Source organism: Microcaecilia unicolor, chromosome 4 (assembly GCF_901765095.1).
Source record: "Microcaecilia unicolor chromosome 4, aMicUni1.1, whole genome shotgun sequence".
In the NCBI taxonomy this organism is placed as follows: Eukaryota; Metazoa; Chordata; class Amphibia; order Gymnophiona; family Siphonopidae; genus Microcaecilia; species Microcaecilia unicolor.
The window spans coordinates 19,020,029-19,039,518 of NC_044034.1; the positions used below are offsets into that span (position 1 = coordinate 19,020,029).

Here is a 19,490-nt window from a genome sequence, read left to right on the forward strand (position 1 = left end):
CTATAGCATTTAGGTGCTAAGATAGAATAGCGTCTAAGGGCAGTTACACATATAACCACAGATTTGTGCCAACTAGTACCAGTTAATGCAACTTAAGGGCCTATCGTCGCCTATTTTAACAATTAAGTTATATGTTCAACTATTCTATAACTTGCATGCCCAAATCTACATGCTAGTTGGAAATTTGGGCGCACAACTTTATAGAATCTGCAGAGGGGGGCATAAACGTGAGTGGAACATGGGTGGGCCATGGGCGTGTCCCCAAATTACACACATCACTTGGTGTAACAACGTACGCTGGCCATTGACATGGCATGAGAGTGAACCTATACATGGACACGCCAATGCTGACCTTACGCCAGTACACTATAATGGACTCTTGGCCCCAAGCTGCCATTATGGAATTGGCGTTACATGCACGGCAGTGAGGTGCCAATGTACAGCATTGCCATTCACATTAATCTATTATCATTTTTGTCAATTTTTAACATGATACTGGATTTTTGCATAAAAGAAATTCCTTTAAGCAGAGTGGATACTTCAGCGCTCTCAAACTTTGAACACAGTGCTCTCTACGCCATTGGCTATTGATGACTCTTCAAAATGAAATGCTAATACAGCAGCTCCTCTGACCAGCTGAATGCTTACTTAACCTTATCTTGCCGTTAGCAGCTTAAATCCATCGCTGTAAGTGGGAGATCAAGACTGAGCATCCGAAGCTCCTTAGCTCTCTTCACCGAGTGTTCGAGGATCTTTGTATACTCCACCTGGACTTCCTTCAGTAGGGTCAGGGCTTCTCCGTGCTCTTTCCGAGGAGCCTTCTTCTTTTTCAGTAGGGGTGCTGCAAAAATCCCAAATGTTATTTCAGTGGTAGAACTGTAAGGGGCTATAAACTTACCCTGTGATTGTTCTGAGTTGGCCTTTAATTACACATTTGGTAGTCTGAGGCTAGGACTAGATTACCAACCTCAGAGCTGACTCTTATTTTTATTGTCCAGGACAAGCTGAGCTAGTTCTGGTTTTAGCCCATTGCAAACATGTCTCATAACCCTGCTTTTCTTAGGAGAATCAAAAGTACAGATTCTTGCATGCACTGGAGTAAAACAAGGAATAAACCAGCGTCACCCGAAACTATGGAGCTGTGCCCTCATCTTCCTTAATGCTCACTTTCTAGATCTTCCAGTACAGGGGGAGGCTTAACTGTTCTGATGTATGGTAGATAGAGAGTGACCCATAAAATGCATTGTTCTCCCATGGGTTTCAGGTATTCTGTCAGCTCGCCTTTCATGGGTTGACAGAGATTCAGGGTTTGAGGAGCTCTGGCAGTGGCTAAGTCCACTTTTCAATGATTTCCTAAATATTCTACTGCTTCTGTTTCCTAATGGTGTAGTTTTTTTTCTGGTATAAACTCATGGCAATACAGTTTGGCATGCTGATAGAGTTCTTTTTGGCTATGCTGAGAGGATAGTGTAGTAGTGAGAGTACTAAGTAACGTGGTCTTGAGCAAGTTACTTAACCGCCCTCAGACATTCATTGTAAATGCTTTAGGGGACATGTAAATTACCTTGTACAGGGTTGATTACCAGGGTAAGCAAAATTCCTCAACTGACCTGATAATGTGGAAGACTGAATTCCATTGGGGAAATACCTGTTCTCAGCTGCTTACAAAAAGCTGCCTGGCATCCTGATAGCTCCTCTTCTAGGTTGGGACCCTGTGACAGAAGAAAGGCGACTTTTCCTCTCCAAGTAAAAGACCTTGTGATGAAAGAGAGCTGACTGATTTTTTTCTTAGGCTGGGACCTTTTGCTGCAATAAAGGCAAGTGTAATCTGCTTCTGTGCATAATGGAAGCAGAACAAGGCAAGCAGGCCGGTCCCAAGAGGAAGGAGCACCAGTTTATGCTAATCTGGACCGAGTCTATTACAGAAATATTTAAAGTTTATATCATTTCAGTCTTTGAAGGCCTTGCCAGTCCCTGAGGGCTGCCACAACTTGGCTTTTCAGAATGTCTCTATTGAATATACATGCAATGGAGGTATTATACAAGCAAATTAATTTACCGTGTGCATATTCATTAAGGATATCCTGAAAATGCAACCCATCTGTGACCCTCAAAGATTTCCCTCTATAACTACCACTGTCTTAGAGGGAAGAGTGAGAATTACCCTAAAACCCTTGAAGCTGGGATGAGCTACACTAGAACAGACTGAGCTGCACTGAAGAGCATATAAATTCTTCATTCTTCTGAATTAATATAATAATGTGAGTGCTAGATACTGTATAGCTGCAAGATAGTTTTCCACTGAATATTGACTTACATTGCTTAGCTACTGTTCTATCTAAGCTCTCCTGGCTTTCTACATTGATGGCACACCCATGAATATTGAACCCACAGAGGGAGTGCACGCAAAAAGTCGTGATTGTTAGAAAGACAGATCCTTCACAGAGGCTCGCTTCCACTCAACCTGCGAGCTGCATTTGCCATGCATGTAAGAGACAGCACCAAATCCATGGCATGCTCTGATTCTCTCTCCCTTTGTAAGTGCACAGAGCTGCAGCATAATCCGAGCATGCTTTTTTTGTACAGAGTTCATTGTTTTTACTTATGATTATTTTATTACTATTTTTCACCTATAGAGTTTACTGTTTGGCCCCTGATGTAGGCGCTTGCATGCGTCGAAACACGGCCCGTGTTGGGTCCTTCCTTTAATTATATCAATAAAGACTGTTGGATTCATATCTCCAGTGGTGATTCGTCTTTGGTCAGCCTCTACTTTTGCCTGCTGTGATTTGTTGTCGTAGAGGATTTCCCTGTTTTGCATTTTAGATACAGCATGTTAACATGCCAACAAACTCCACTAGCAAACTGGTTCTTAGTACATAACAAACAAAGGCAACGTGGTATTCCATCATCATAATTTTTACATTTTCTCCCCTCCCCAACTTACACTATTAAAACCTCCTCCCAAATTAAACCCTCAACAGATGACAACCATTTCATGTCAACTTACATTCTTTCCCCACCTACCCCACTTAACTCTCCATGAGACAACAAATGAGAAGTGAGTTATACATCAATGACATTCTCCCAGTGCTTGGCTGAATATACCCTGTCCCCCCATCCCACCCTCCTCGTTCCCTCCCTACTTATATGCCAACCCTACAGGTGTGGTATAACATGAAATAGAGACACACCCACCCTACTATCGTCAATCCCCGTGATTATTCAACTTAAAACAAGTGTGTAAACTAACAGCAGATCCCCTCCCCTCACCCCTCAACTAGCTCCTCTCATAGCCCTACACGAACCAGCACTCAGTCATTTCTTATGGGGCCTAAGCTCTTATTTATTTATTTGTTACATTTGTACCCCACATTTTTGTACCCCACATTTTCCCACCTATTTGCAGGCTCAATGTGGCTTACTAAGTACCGTATCAGCATTCGCCAATTCTGGTATGAACAAATACAAGGTGATGTTGTGGTAGAATAAGGTTCATGTGTGACAGACACATTAGTGGATCTTAGAGAGGAAGAGTTAAGTTATGCCCATTACGAGCTTTGGTTTCGTTGTGTTGCAGATACTCAGGCTATGTTGGGTCGGTGGGGTATGCCTTTTTGAACAGGTTTGTTTTTAGTGATTTCCGGAAATTTAGGTGGTCATATGTTGTTTTTATGACTTTTGGCAGTGCGTTCCATAACAACTGTTAACCTCTAAAACATCAATGGAGGAAACTTAGCAATATACATATCTAAGTATTGACACTTTATTCCCCAACAAACCCATAAGGTGACTGGAACAACATAAATTATTACCCACCCCCCTCCCTGTTCCACTCCCAGCATGAAGAGCAATAATCAAATACCTCCCATATCTCAACAAATTACACAGCTCCCCATCCAATCATAGCTCAATTAGCACCAAGCTCCTTCCCCTAGAAGACAAGGATGACAAGCATGGGTCCCAGAGCTTCAAGAAACGCGCCTTCTATCTATGTGAGCCCCTCGCCTCTCAAGCTTCCCAGACCATCAATTGATGGAGTTGATTGCGCCAGTGCCAATATGCTGGCGGCCCCTCTGACAACCAGGATTGCAGGATACATTTCCGTGCTAATAAGAAGGCCTTCCGAAGCAGCATCGTAGATGTCGCTGCCCGTCCCATTCTTGGACCAGGGCTATCCAACAACAATATAGTTGGGGTACACACCAGCGGTCGTCGAATTAGACACGAGAGATATCTGGTGATTTGCTTCCAAAAACGTTGAATTTTATCGCAACCCTAAAAGGCATGATAATACGTATTATCTGATAGTTTACATTTGGGACACAGCGCAGAAGACAATCCTCCCACTCAAACCATCTGTACCTGAGTGAAATAGGCTCTATGCAAGACTCAAAAGTAACACTTTCTATAATTTGCATTGCTCGTGAGTCTCGGTATACCTTTGATTAATGAAAGCACGTCCCAAGATTCCAAAGTCAAACCCCTGTCTTGTTCCCAGCAATGACGAACCGCTTCCAAATCCCTAGGCCCCTCTAAAGCCCACAGTGTCCTATGTATTCCTGAAATAGATGCGGCATGTTCTGAGATAGCGTAAAAAAAATCCCCTCCCCTTTTCAATCCTTTTCCCTTCATCTTCATCTTCTTCTTCCTTCTCCCTCCTCCTTTCATTCCACTCACTTGCTCCCTCTTCTTTCCCCTTTTCATCTATCTCCTCTTATTCACCCCCTCTCCGTCTTTCCCATTTCTGTGTAGAGATCAAAGGCAGTTTAGTGGATTCTCTTTTGGCAGGTTCAGCAATCCCAGGCCTCAGAGGGAGTGGGTTATTCCTGGTCCTGTCACTCTCTGCATAGTTCCATGGCTCTTTCCATCAGGAGGAGAAGGATCAAAGCAATGGAATTGCTTGGCGCAGGGAAGGGGGGTGGAGAGAGAGAATGACCATTGAAACAGAGGCTGAAGTTACTCACAATCTGTTGGCTGAAGATGGAGAGAGAGAGAGAGAGAGAGAGAGAGAGAGAGAGAGACAGGATGTAGCATATGGGTAAAAGCATTTACTCTGGGGTCCGGATCTGATCTGGGAGCAGGAAAAGTGGGCAGAAACAGAAAAACTTGCTCCAGTGGACGGTGTTATTGTGACACTGCTATCTGGTGTCAGGGAAGAATTGAACCAGGGCTTCCAGATGGTGCTGTTGCTACAATTTGACATTTCAACAGCGTTTGATACTGTTGATCATATAATGTAATGTTATTGAAATTTAGGGTCTCTTTTACTTAACCGCACTAGCGATTCCTGGTGCAGCAAATGTGCCGCAGCCTATTCATTTGACGCGTGGTAATCACTAGCGCAGTTTAGTAAAATAGGCCCTCTTCTGAAGTGGATCAAATATTTCTGGACTAATAAGAGTTATAGTGTAGCTAAAAAGGAGAAACCTGTACATAAGAGTTCCACAGGGTTCACCCTTCTCTCCTATTCTTTTCAACATTTATATGAGCTGGTTGGGCTCAATGTTTGAAAGGGGAGAGTGAATAAACCCCTATACGGATGATATGTTCATTTTAGTTCCAGTACAGCAAACATTATCTCTGACTTACATTTGCATACAAAACTGCATTGAAAAAATAGAGAGGTGGACTCAGGAGCATTTGGTAAAATTGAATATTCAGAAAAGTAAAGTTCTCTGGTTTGATAACACACTAATAAACCTTTAGCACCTACTGTTTCTTTAAGCTCTGGTGTGTTGTTTCCAGTGGGGGGAAAAAAACCTCTCAGTTTTAGGAGTGATTCAACACTATCTATGAAACCTCAAGTAAACAACTAAGGGGGGTAACTTTTTTGGCTCGCGGTAAAAATCAGCTGGCGCAAAATGCTGAGACGCTCATTATATTTCTATGGGCATCTCAGCGATTAGCATCAGCTGATTTTTAGCACCTTAGTAAAAGACCTCCTTATATAGGAAAATCTTTCTTAAATTACAAGAACTGAGAGGTATTCGGCCATATTTTCAACAAAGATCTATTTGCTTTGTTATTGAGGTCATTGATACTCACGTACACGTATCTAGATTATTGTAACATATTATATTCTGATTTTTCTGATATATTACTAAACAAACTCCAACTCCTGGAAAATACCACAGTAGACTGATTTTTTTGTCCATAAAGATTCAATAGGGCTACTCCGTTGATGACATCATCATTGGTAACCAATACAGGCTCGTATAGTTTTTAAAATATATTTTGGATAAGCCCCAGAGCCTTACTGCTCCATTATAACAGCTTTGGTTCATCATCATGATTTTCGTTCATTTGAGAGGATACGTTATAAAAGTACCGTAGATGCCTCTTTTCCGTTATCAGGCAGTAAAAATTTAGAATGCTTAATCACTGCACATTTAAGTATCAATCTTCTTTTTATTCTTTTCATAAACACTTGAAAACTTATCTTTTTAAGATACTCGATTCGGGATATGGATTGAGTTTATTTTATTTTAAAGTGATTGTAACTCCCAGTGTTTTTCTGGTTCTCTTTGTAAAAACCGCCTTGAACTATTTGGGATAAGTTGGGACATAAATTCAAAGATTATATATATTTATATATATAGAGAGAGAGAGAGAAAGAAAGAGATGTACAATAAAACAACACTTCCCCAATTAGTTATACAAAACCAGTTTACTTTATATGCTAAAATATCTTTAAAAAATAATCATGATATCTTCATCACAACCAGAAAGAACACATGAAATACGCCAATCTCTGATCCCGTACCTAGGATTCAATTGCATGGAAAGGGCTGGCAGTGACACATAAGAACAGGGCAAAATTCAACAGTGAAAGGTGTATCAGGCCGTGGCTCCATCGTACCCAGCACACAACTGTAACAGTGCAGAATGCTGCGGCTATCTCTCACTTGCAAGCTCTTGCTTCAGATCTATTTAATGTGCTTTAGAATCCAGATGACTGCAACAACTGAGGACTGCTGTTTCATTTGTATAGAAGTGGATGTCAGGAATCAAAAAGCTTAGGGAAGGCTAAGGTACCTAGTGGGATGTCTGTGAAGTGCTGTGCATTCTTCATGTTGGTGAGGATTTCATCCAATACCTCTGCTTTGCTCTTCCGAGGTGGAGCAGCTGGTAATCTAAGCTAAAACAAAAGCAGAGAACAAGTCACTTCACTGCTGAAATAATGGAATTAGAAAAGGTACAGAGAAGGGCGATGAAAATGATGAAGGGGGTGGGACGACTTCTCTACGAAGAAAGGCTGAAGCGTCTAGGGCTCTTCAGCCTGGAGAAAAGGTGGCTGAAGGGAGAAATGATAGAGGTCAATAAAATAATGAGTGGAGTGGAATGGGTAGACATGAATCGTTTGTTTACTCTTTTCAAAAATACTAGGACTAGGGGGCAAGCAATGAAGCTACAAAGTACTAAATTTAAAACAAACCGGAGAAAATATTTCTTCACTCAACGTGTAATTAGTCTCTTGAATTCGTTCCCAGAGAATGTGGTAAAAGCAGTTAGCTTAGCGGGGTTTTAAAAAGGATTTGGATAGCTTCTTAAAGGGAAAGTCCATAGGCCATTATTAGGATGGACTTGGGAAAGATCTGCTGTTTCTAGGATGGGCAGCATAGGATGTATTGAACTGTTTTGAGATCTTGCCAGGTGTTTGTGACCTTGATTGGCCACTGTTGGAAACAGGATAGTGGGCTTGATGCACCTTCGGTCTGTCCCAGTATGGCAACACTTATGTACTTATGAAATTTGTAGATGTGGGGAAGTAAAGCAGAGATTTACTGAAAGCTGTGGGTAGATACATCATCAGTATAAATACAGAAGAAGGGTGGGCAACCACGGTCCTCGAGGGGAACAACTCAGTTGGGTTTCAAGATTTCCATCATGAATATGCATGAGATCGATTTGCACACAATGGAAGCAGTACATGCAAATCAATCTCATGCATATTCACAGAGGAAATCTTGAAAACCCGACTGGGTTGTGGCCCTTGAGGACTGTGGTTGCCCATTCCAGATATAGACTTTTGTGTCCATCAATCAAAGCAGTTCAACTACAGTCTTGAATAATTTGTGATGTCTAGATTTTTAAATTAATTCCATAGATGTTCTGTTAAAATGTATCTCTATGATACCTTCCTCCTCCTCCTTGGTATGTAAGATCTTAGTGGAAGGTTTCTAGATATTATATTTACCATCTCTCTGCAGATGTAAGATTCCGAATGTTGGACTTTCCCTCTCTTTGGGGATTGGTTGCAGGAATTATGGGCTTGGTATTCAGAAAATGCTGAGCTCTTAAATTAATGCCCTATTTTTCAGCCAAACTTAGCTGCATAAGTTTTCTGTTGAAAATTCATCTTAGTTTGGGAAGCTTTCCAGGTGCCCTTGGCCTGGATTGGCCGCTGTCGTGGATAGGATGCTGGGCTCGATGGACCCTTGGTCTTTTCCCAGTGTGGCATTACTTATGTACTTATGTCCTCTACTTGGCTCACTTTTATTACATAGAGCAGTGATTTAACCTATTGTGATGTCATAGTGGCTCATTCCACCAATAAGAGCCAACCTCATTAGTGATGTCACAATGGCTTGATTGTATAGAATATTTGTACGTTTGGGAAGCTTGCCAGGTGCCCTTGGCCTGGATTGGCCGCTGTCGTGGACAGGATGCTGGGCTCGATGGACCCTTGGTCTTTTCCCAGTGTGGCATTACTTATGTACTTACTTACTTATGTAAATTAAGCTTGCCATTCATTTGACTTAATTTATGAGCCTGGTGCTGAAAATCAGTGCTAAGCTCCTAACTCCTTTTCTCTGCTCTAAATCCACCCCCTGTTACTATCCAGTTTGTATGCTCATAAATTTAACAGCTTAGTGGAATTTTTAGTAAAAATGTATGCATTCGGACCTAGTAAATTTTCAAAGAGGCCAATCTATGAGCATAACAAAATTTCATTTGATTGTGGCATACTTTGTGGTGACTAGTTCACTGTCATGGTAAGGTTCAATAGCTAGTGAGGTTTAGAGTGAACAGGGCTGGCTATGTTCAATTAGCTTAATCTAATTATTAATTAAATTTGGCCAGTTGGTGTTTGAGTAACTAAGGGGGCAGACACCTTCTACATCTTTTACATGGGTTATATAGGTGTTGGATAAATTTGTTTCTTAATGAGTTGGACCCAACTACTGGAGAATACCTGGCCGACCGAACCTGGTTAAACTTCGCCCTCCTTACCGTCGATACTGTTACACAGATGATCAGCAGGTTCTCCAACACTCACTGCAAACTAGATACCTGTCCCAACTACCTAATGAAATCCGCCTCTGACCGCTTCATAGCAGACCTCACATCCCACCTAAACTACATGCTTCAGCAAGGTCTCTTCCCTAAGGAAAACGGCAACATCCTACTCACCCCGATACTAAAAGACACCAAGAAAAAAACAAATGAAATCACTAACTACCATCCAGTAGCATCCATCCCGTTGGTAGTCAAACTGATGGAAAGCATGGTAGCCAAACAACTCACAGAATTTATATAAACAAATTCTCAATATTATACAAGTCTCAATCAGGTTTTCGTCCTCTCCACAGCACAGAAACAGTACTACTCACTCTTCTAGCCAAATTCAAGCAGGAAATAGCAATAGGCAAAAACATCCTCCTCCTCCAATTCAACATGTCTAGTGCATTCGACATGGTAAACCATAATATATTAATAAGATTACTAGATAAGTTCGGGATTGGTGGAAACATACTTAGCTGGATCAAGGGTTTCCTAACCACAAGAACATATCAAGTAAAATCAAACTCAAACATATCATCACCGTGGAAAGCAGACTGTGGAGTACCACAAGGATCACTGCTATCACCAATCCTATTCAACCTAATGATGACCCCACTAGCCAAGTCCTTATCCAACCAAGGCTTTAACCCTTTCATCTATGCAGACGATGTCACAATATACATTACTTATAAATCTAACCTGACAGAAATCACCAACGAAATCAAGATCAGCTTGAACATCATGGACTCTTGGGCTAATGCATTCCAACTAAAACTCAACAAAGATAAAACACACCATTTCATCCTCTCGTCCCAACACAGCGCGGACAACCCCACAATCATCAACACCCCAGATTACACCCTGAAAATCCTCGGCGTTACAATGGACCACAACTTAACACTAGAGAGCTAAGTGACATCCACGACAAAGAAAATGTTCCACTCAATGTGGAAGCTCAAACGCCTGAAGCAATTCTTCCCGAGGGAAATATTTCGCAACCTGGTAGAATCAATGGTACTAAGCCATGTAGACTACTGCAATGGAATCTATGTGGGATGTAAAGAACAAACCTTAAAGAAACTTCAGACTGCTCAAAACACAGCAGCTAGGCTTATCTTCGGAAAAATGCGATTTGAGAGTGCAAAACCCCTCCGCGAAAAACTACACTGGCTCCCAATCAAAGAACGCATTGCTTTCAAAATCTGCACTCTGGTTCACAAAATTATCTACTGTGAAGCCCCGGGATACATGACAGACTTGATCGACCTACCAACTAGAAACACATCCGAATCAACACGAACGTACCTAAATCTGCACTACCCAAGCTGCAAAGTACTCAAATACAAATCAACTTACGCATCCAGTTTTTCCTACATTAGCACACAACTGTGGAACGCACTACCAAAAGCCTTGAAAACTACGTACGACCACCTAAACTTCTGGAAAACACTAAAAACCAAACTGTTTAAAAAGGCATACCCTGCCGATCTAACATAAATGCTTGATATCTGCAACACAACAAAACTAAAGTACGTAATGGACATAACACAACTCTTCCGTTGTACGATTCCCTAATGTGGCTGTGCCACATGAACTTGATCTTACCACAACATCACTTTGTATTTGTTCACACAGGAGTCCGCAAACGCCTCTCCGGTACTATGTAAGCCACATTGAGCCTACAAATAGGTGGGAAAATGTGGGATACAAATGTAACAAATAAACTACATGAAGTTATAATTTAAAAACTGTGCTACTTGCTTACTCAGGTCCCCTTTGTCTAATATTACCAGGGCTTTTTTTGAGGGGGTATGGAGTACCGGCATCTTTTTCATTGTCTGCTAAATTGACCCATGGTCCCCAAGTTTTAATGAAAGAGCTCAGGCTCTACACACCAATTCTGCCTTGTCATAGATTCTGTGACTTGTTGCAGGGGGCCTGGCTATTGTGGGGTGGATCCCTCAGTGATGACCCCACCCTTGAAGGATGGCCTGGCATTTGAGTACCTGCACCTTTTTCGCTAGAAAAAATGCACTGAATATTACAGTTAGTTTAAAGAAAAGAAACCATTCAGTGTGAAATACATGCAATAATAGGGGAAACCTGGAAAAAGGTGGTGGTGGGGGAGGGTGTGAATACTTTTTCACCTCACTGTGTAGTGAAAGGAATTCCGAGGTTGCAGAACGAATGTAGTAGGAGTCAATGAAGTGGACTAAAGGTTATGTGAGTGACACTGGCAGAAGTCACGTAGCAGAACAATGAATAGTTTGAAGGGGAGAGAGATGGTTCAGTAGGAGATCAGTGAGGAGCAGACTGCAATAATCTAAGCATACGGTAATAAATGTGGATAAGGGTTTGGTAGAGAATGTGGTAAAGGAGGTTAGCTTAGCAGGGTTTAAAAAAGGTTTGGATGGCTTCCTAAAGGAAAAGTCCATAGACCATTATTAAAATGTCGTGGGGAAAATTCACTGCTTATTTCTAGGATAAGCAGCATAAAATGTATTGAACTTTTTTGGGATCTTGCCAGGTATTTGTGACCTGGATTGGCCACTGTTGGAAACAGGATACTGGGCTTGATGGACCTTTGGTCTGTCCTAGTGTGGCAATAATTATGTAGTGTACTCAGAAAGGAAAGGACACATTTTGGTGATATTATAAGTCCCGGCATGCTGCTCAGAGCCAGAAACAAGCAGTGGGGAGCGACATCAGTCCATTTATTTGGCTGGCGGAGCTCAGCACCCCTGCAAGCAAAGGTATGCCTGCATGGGGGTGGGGGGAGAGAGGAATATGCTGACCTCCCAATCTACCCCCTGAGGTCCCCCCCCCACACAAATTTCAAGGCTTACTACGCCTGGAGATAGAGCCCGTTGTAAAATATTTACCAGCACACCACTGGCCCAGCCTCAGAGAACCTACAATCTACGGGGCAATTCAATAACTGGCCACCTCCAGTTAGGAAGCCAATGCCGCATGAGGCGCACCAATTCTATGAAAGCATCTGAGTATCAAGAGTGTAAGTCAGCACTGGCACACCTAAAGTTAGGCACGATCATTATGCCAGGTCAATGGGCACGCCTAAGTGTTCTATGCTATGCGTGTAACATAACATAACATAGTAGATGACGGCAGAAAAAGACCTGCACGGTCCATCTAGTCTGCCCAACAAGATAAACTCATATGTGCTACTTCTTGTGTATATCTTACCTTGATTTGTATCTGCCATTTTGTAACTGACAACATTCTATAAGTTATGCATGTAAATTGGAGACATGGCTGTGCCCCTCCCATACTCCGTCCACATGAACAAAACACCCTCTTGCATTTACGTGCTACCTTACAGAATAACGTGTCGTGCAGTTATGCATGCAAGCAACATGTAACTACAAACACCCAGTTATAAAATTGCCCTTCACGTGGGTACCTGAAACAATGGAGGGTGAAGGGGCTTGTCCAAGGTCAAAGGAGCATCCCTGGAGTCTCAGCCTGTTCTTCTAAAGTGTCGGTCACTACCTGATTTACTCTCCCCAGACACTTTAAATGTCTGAATACTAAGTTTACCTTCTTCTCCTTGGGGATGTAAGGTTTCTGGATGCAGTGCAGTTTTGCTTTCGGATCCCTATACACACATAAATGCTTCAGTGCCTGTTCCAAAGCTCTAACATTTCCCAGTATTCCTTAAAAAAAAGAGAGAGAAAAGGAAGGGTTAAGTCCTGTGACACCTGATTTTTCACTAGTGTGTATCTCATACAAAATCCAGTCCCTCGGTCATCAGTTAAGGTTTAATGTATTTAATATACCACCTATATAACAAAAATCTAAGTGGTTTACAGAAATCATAAAAATCGAAGGGGAGGGGGCCAATTAACAAAGCTGTGATGGAGAAACAAAATGCTACACATGAGTCCTCCCAGGAGATGGAGACAATAGAAGTGATTGGAAAGAGACCAATAGAATTAAGGGTCAAAAAGTTAATGGGAAATCACAATAATATGGGGGGGGCAGACGTATAACAATTTTTATACACTGCGAGTTGCTGGCCCAACGAATATGAATGTGTCAGAAGGTGAAAGAGAGGGGTGGGAAAGTGTCTTCAGTGATTTTAATTTTTCAAAGGAGGTTTTCTGCCTTAGAGATAGAGGGAGACTATTCCAAAGGGACAGTATCAAGGTGAATCTAATGAAATGAGGGGATAGACAACAGGCAGTGTTGGGAGCAACATAAGAGTCTTTGATAGGGAGTATGGAATACGGACAGCAAGACAAGTATCTTATAAGATTCTAGATCAGTTCCCACCTGGACAATTCCCACCACACTATGGAGGACAATCCCCACCCATAAGCAACAAAAATAAAAATACAAAAAGCACTAGGGCAATTCATCTCCTTACCCTTCCCTTTCCAGAGCATTGTGGGGGGGGGGGGGGAGTGCAAAGCCCCCCCCCCAATCTCTTTCCCCTTCCAGACATGCAGTTCATTTGGGGGGGGGCAATGCCCCCCCACCCCTAACTGCACCCTGCCTACAAGTAAACTAAAAAAAATGATTTTAAATGCTCCTAAATAAGTAAATAAATAAATAGATAGATAGAAACTCTGAATGTTGCTCATAACAAGTGCTAGGTGTCCCTATAATAATCAGGCCCTCAAAATGACACACTGTTATTATACTTCCTCTTTGTACATCCGTATGCTGGCGCTGCACAAATGATCCTCACGGCGCCACAACCTTGAGACCTTCCCGCTTTCTCAATGCAACACAGCCCCTTCCAGATGGACGATTCTTCCTGTCACCATCCAAAAAAAAGCAGCGCCTCACACAGCACAATGACGCAACGTGACGCACCATCATGGCTCATGGGGAAAAAAAGTTGCGACAGCATAATGAAAAGAAAAGTAGGTTAAAAAAAAAAGGATATTGTGGGTGGGAAGTGTCCCGGTGGGAATAGCCCTAGGTGGGAACTGTCCAGGGGGGAATTGGTGGGTGGGAACTTGCTGGATACCCCAATAAGGTATTTAATAAGACACTGGGAGCCAGTGTTCAGCCTTGAATAGAGGAGTTATGGGTCATATTTCTTATGACAGTGAAAAAATTTAATATCAGTGTTTTGTATGAGTTGAAGTCAGTGTATTTGGGTGTTTGGAAGACCAAGAAGTAAGGAATTACAGCAGTCAAGCTTAGCAGAGACTAAGCCAAGCATCAGAGTATGAGCAGATGAAACAGCCAATAAAGAACATATAGACCATATTTGTGTAAAGAAGCAAAAAGAGACAGTATCAGAAATGTGTGATTGAAACGTTAAGGTATCATTGAGGGTGACTCCAAAGATTTTAATCAAAACCTTGAAAGGAAGACATACATCCATGAGTGCATAATTTGGAAGCTATGATTGATGATTTTGGTGATTTCTTTTAAATCATGTTTAAACGGGATGTAAATCGTAACATCATCTGCGTATATGTATGGGTTAAGGCCTTGATTGGCTAACGATTTGGCCAGTGGTATCATCATTAGGTTGAAAAGGGTTGGCGAGAGTGGAGATCCTTGGGGAACACCACATTCGGGTTTCCATGAAGCTGACATAATCGAATTAGATATCACTTGATAAGTTTTTGTAGTAAGGAAGCCTTTGAACCAGTTTAGAACGTTACCTCCATGAACATTCAAAGTCACACAGTTACAATCGAACAATTAGCATACCCATCCTTATGCAGTGAATTGTTACCCACTGACTCCCCAAACCCTCCCTCCCCTGCCCACCCCCCTCCCATAACCAAATAAGGCATGTCACATAACCTTCTAGTGGCATGCCCATAACAGTCTCACACCCTCTGAGCTATTCAGCATTATTGATGACCCTTATTGGCCATTCTGGGATTTAAAGCATTCTTCAGATACATCCTCCGCAGTCATACTGGCCAAATAAACTAAACACAATTAGTGAGAATCCAGAATCCAGGTCTTTAAATGATGCAAGGACAGCTTATTCTCAGAGAGCTACCTCTGGAGCCGACCTCTGCCCTGTGACACTCTATGCCATCTAGGTCGATCCTGTGCCTTGTGATAATCCTGTGAGGCAGGAGCTTGCGAAGTTCCGTCTCCCTTATAGGAGAGGAACTCTTACGCCTCGTCAGATGAGCAACTGTGCTGTAACTTTCCATCCTTATTAAAAAAAAAAAAAGTGTGCAAATGGGTGCTGCCACTTGTATCCCGTCTCCTCATCCTGCAACTGCTGGGTTAGTGGCTACAATTCACTCTGGCGTTTAAGTGTCGTGGCGGACAAAGCTTGATAAATGTCCACTTTATAACTGTCCCACACAAAGGGGTTAGAGCCCTCGCACCTTAGTTAATACAGCCTCTTTAACTTTGTACTCTGTAAAACAGACCACAGTATCCTTAGAGACCTTTGGTCTCCAGCTACCCAGTGCATGATGTGCTCTTTCTATACCAACTGTTAACGGTTCCCGTGGTGTGGAGGGCTCCAACAGCATGGCTGCGGCAATGTGCTGCACTACATTTTCACAGTCTACATACTCAGTCATAGTAACATAGTAACATAGTAGATGACGGCAGAAAAAGACCTGCATGGTCCATCCAGTCTGCCCAAGACAAACTCATATGTGTATACCTTACCTTGAATTTGTACCTGTCCTTTTCAGGGCACAGACCATATAAGTCTGCCCAGCAGTATTTCCCGCCTCCCAACCACCAGTCCCGCCTCCCATCAGCGGCTCTGGTACAGACCGTATAAGTCTGCCCTCCCCTATCCTCGCCTCCCAACCACCACCCCCTCTCCCATCAGCGGCTCTGGTACAGACCGTATAAGTCTGCCCTCCCCTATCCTCGCCTCCCAACCACCACCCCCTCTTCCCCCCAACTGCTCCGCCACCCAATTTCAGCTAAGCTTCTGAGGATCCATTCCTTCTGCACAGGATTCCTCTATGCATGTCCCACGCATGTTTGAACTCCGTTACCGTTTTCATCTCCACCACCTCCCGCGGGAGGGCATTCCAAGCGTCCACCACCCTCTCCGTGAAGAAATACTTCCTGACATCTTTCCTGAGTCTGCCCCCCTTCAATCTCATTTCATGTCCTCTCGTTCTACCGCCTTCCCATCTCCGGAAAAGATTCGTTTGCGGATTAATACCTTTCAAATATTTGAACGTCTGTATCATATCACCCCTGTTCCTCCTTTCCTCCAGGGTGTACATGTTCAGGTCAGCAAGCCTCTCTTCATACGTCTTGGAACGTAAATCCCATACCATCCTCGTAGCTTTTCTTTGCACCGCTTCCATTTTTTTAACATCCTTCGCAAGATACGGCCTCCAAAACTGAACACAATACTCCAGGTGGGGCCTCACCAACGTCTCATACAGGGGCATTAAAACCTCCTTTCTTCTGCTGGTCACTCCTCTCTCTATACAGCCTAGCAATCTTCTAGCTACTGCCACCGCCTTGTCGCACTGTTTCGTCGCCTTCAGGTCCTCAGATACTATCACCCCAAGATCCCTCTCCCCGTCCGTGCCTACCAGATTCTCCCCGCCTAACACATACGTCTCCCTTGGATTTCTACTCCCTAAGTGCATCACTTTGCATTTCTTCGCATTGAATTTTAATTGCCAAACATTAGACCATTCTTCTAGCTTCTTCAGATCTTTTTTCATGTTTTCCACACCCTCCGGGGTGTCCACTCTGTTGGAAATCTTGGTGTCATCCGCAAAAAGGCAAACTTTACCTTGTAACCCTTCGGCAATGTCACTCACAAATATATTGAACAGAATCGGCCCCAGCACCGATCCCTGAGGCACTCCACTACTCACCTTTCCTTCCTCCGAGCGAACTCCATTCACCACCACCCTCTGGCGTCTGTCCGTCAACCAGTTCCTAATCCAGTTCACCACTTTGGGTCCTATCTTCAGGCCGTCTAGTTTATTTAAGAGCCTCCTGTGGGGAACCGTGTCGAAAGCCTTGCTGAAATCTAAGTAGATGACGTCCATAGCACGTCCTTGATTTAATTTGCAGGACTATGTCAGCTCCAGAAGTCCCCATATCCGTAAATTAGATCAGTGACTCCGATTCTCTAGATCCTCAACTTTATCCAGAAAGTATTTTGGTATCTCGCTTATGATCAAGGAGTTGTTTCTCAATGCCTGTGATCACCTCTGCTTGCTCCTCGAGGTCCGCCTCCATGTTTAATAGGCGCTTGCCTAATTCGGTGATCTCACCACGCAGGTCTGCGCCCAAAGCCGTTAGCTCTAATCAGACCGCTTTAAGGTCTTTTTTTTTATTTCTTGAAGCCATGTGCACATCATTGCCTTAGAGTACTCTGCAGCTGGCTGGGGCTAGGGGAATAGCTGGAGGATGCGTCTGCCACGACTATCACAAGTTCCTCCACATTGCCTCTACCCGCATCCTCATGTGCCAGGCCCAAGGCTGCCGCACACTGCTGAAAGACATAGTCCTGCAAATTCACCGCATGGCGACGGGAGGCGGACATCGTAATCCCGCAAAGATAGGCACCACTAATCCAGCGCCCTGCTCCAGGGATGGCTGTAAAGGACACTGATATTTCTCTCTCTGATGGGCGAGAGCTCCTCGTTTAAGTGGCCATCAAGGATAGTGATGTCACTTCCTCCTCAGCGTTAAAATGTTTTAATGTTACATCATTAGCTGAGGCAGAAGAAAACATTTTATACTTGTCATTCATGAAGCAAGTTATTACCATAAGGTGTCCTAAGTCTTTAAAAGAAAAGAAGGACCTGGTTTATGGTAGGGATGGAAGAATTTTATTTGGTCCAGTTTAAATTCAGGCTTAGACCTATGAATATTTGACGTAAATTTACTCAACTATTTCAAATCTAAGTGAAGTTTTCTAAAAAATTTTGATTAGCTTGGATTGGTGCAAATTTCTGGAACAATTTGGTAAATTGTTTACCTTGGGACAAGTCCTGCAGGTACTTTTTACCCATGGAATTTGTGTCAATTTTCAAAAGCATGTACTGTCCCTTTGAAAACTGCTGCAGGGACAGAGTATGTATGTTCATTTGCACCTGAATTTTGTGCATATGGATTTTCTTTACTAGAAAAGTGTATGTGAAAATTTGAAAATGCAATGTAAAACACTTTTTCCTATCTAAGCTAAACATGCCCCCAGGAATCCCTCCACAATGTGGCTAAATGAGTAAAATCCTTTTTACTCACATAATCAATTAGATAACTGCACTCCACTTACCCTCTGGCTCAGTGAAATCAGGGTCTACTTTGGCGTCAAGCAGCTCTTCATAACCTCGGTATTTTTCAGGGATCATCTCCTCTTTTGATTGCTTTTTCAATTTCTTGCTCTTTTTTCTTTGAGGTTTACATGGTACGTCTGGTAAATCACCAACCTTTTCAATAAATCGATAAAGAGATATAAAACACTATTCAGCATAAAATACAGGAAATTCAGATACTGTTGAACTGCATTTCATGGATGTAGTGTACCTACTATTTAGCAGAGGTGTTGCAAGGTATTTAAAAGATTCAGGGCTTGGGCCATAAACCCTCTGCCACCCCCCCAACTCCCCAAGATTATAATAATTACACAACTTAACCATGATGCACCTCTGCCCCTCTCCCCACCCCCCCAAAGAAAAGAAAACAATCAGGTAAAACATATAACTGGACATCACACTTAGGGCTTCTTTTAAGAAGCAGCGCTACCGATTCTTGGTGCGGCCAATGAGAGGAAGCCCATTCAATTCCTATGGGCTTCATGTCATTTGCCGAGCGGAAATCACTAGCTTAGCTTTGTAAAAAGAAGACCTTAAGTTTTAAACTGTTCAAATTCTGGTGTTACCTCAGTAACAGAAACATAAAATCCATCTGTTCTTAAGTATATTCTGAAGCAATACAAAATTCTGCAAAAGTGCACGTAGAACCTATGATGCAAACCTGATATACCAAAAACGTTAAACAGCAACAATCCTATAAAAGAAAGAATAGCAATAATACACCAGGCCCCATAACACCAACGTACTTCTCACTGGATAAATAAAACAAGCCATAGTGCTCTTGAATCATTAATCAATAATAAAATATGAAGTCAAGAAATCCAACAATTTATCACTCTTGGCAGAACAGCTATGAAGAACGTAGACATCATCAAGAACAGAGATGGCACATGGTGCTTCCTGCCCTCAGCCTGAAATTTCAGAGATCACAATCTG

At 42.6% G+C, this 19,490-nt stretch overlaps 1 protein-coding gene across 1 annotated transcript in view; it reads right to left on the minus strand.

Moving 5' to 3' along the window:
* Positions 1–19,490, minus strand: part of XRRA1 (X-ray radiation resistance associated 1) — a 116,922-nt gene continuing 97,432 nt past the window's right edge. Inside the window, exons 15-18 of the mRNA XM_030199996.1 lie at positions 18,515–18,668; positions 12,847–12,962; positions 7,039–7,141; positions 1–841 (exon numbers count right to left, since the gene is read on the minus strand). Of these exons, the coding sequence (XP_030055856.1) occupies positions 666–841; positions 7,039–7,141; positions 12,847–12,962; positions 18,515–18,668 (549 nt within the window). The 3' untranslated portion in view covers positions 1–665. The remainder of the gene's footprint in view (positions 842–7,038; positions 7,142–12,846; positions 12,963–18,514; positions 18,669–19,490) is intronic.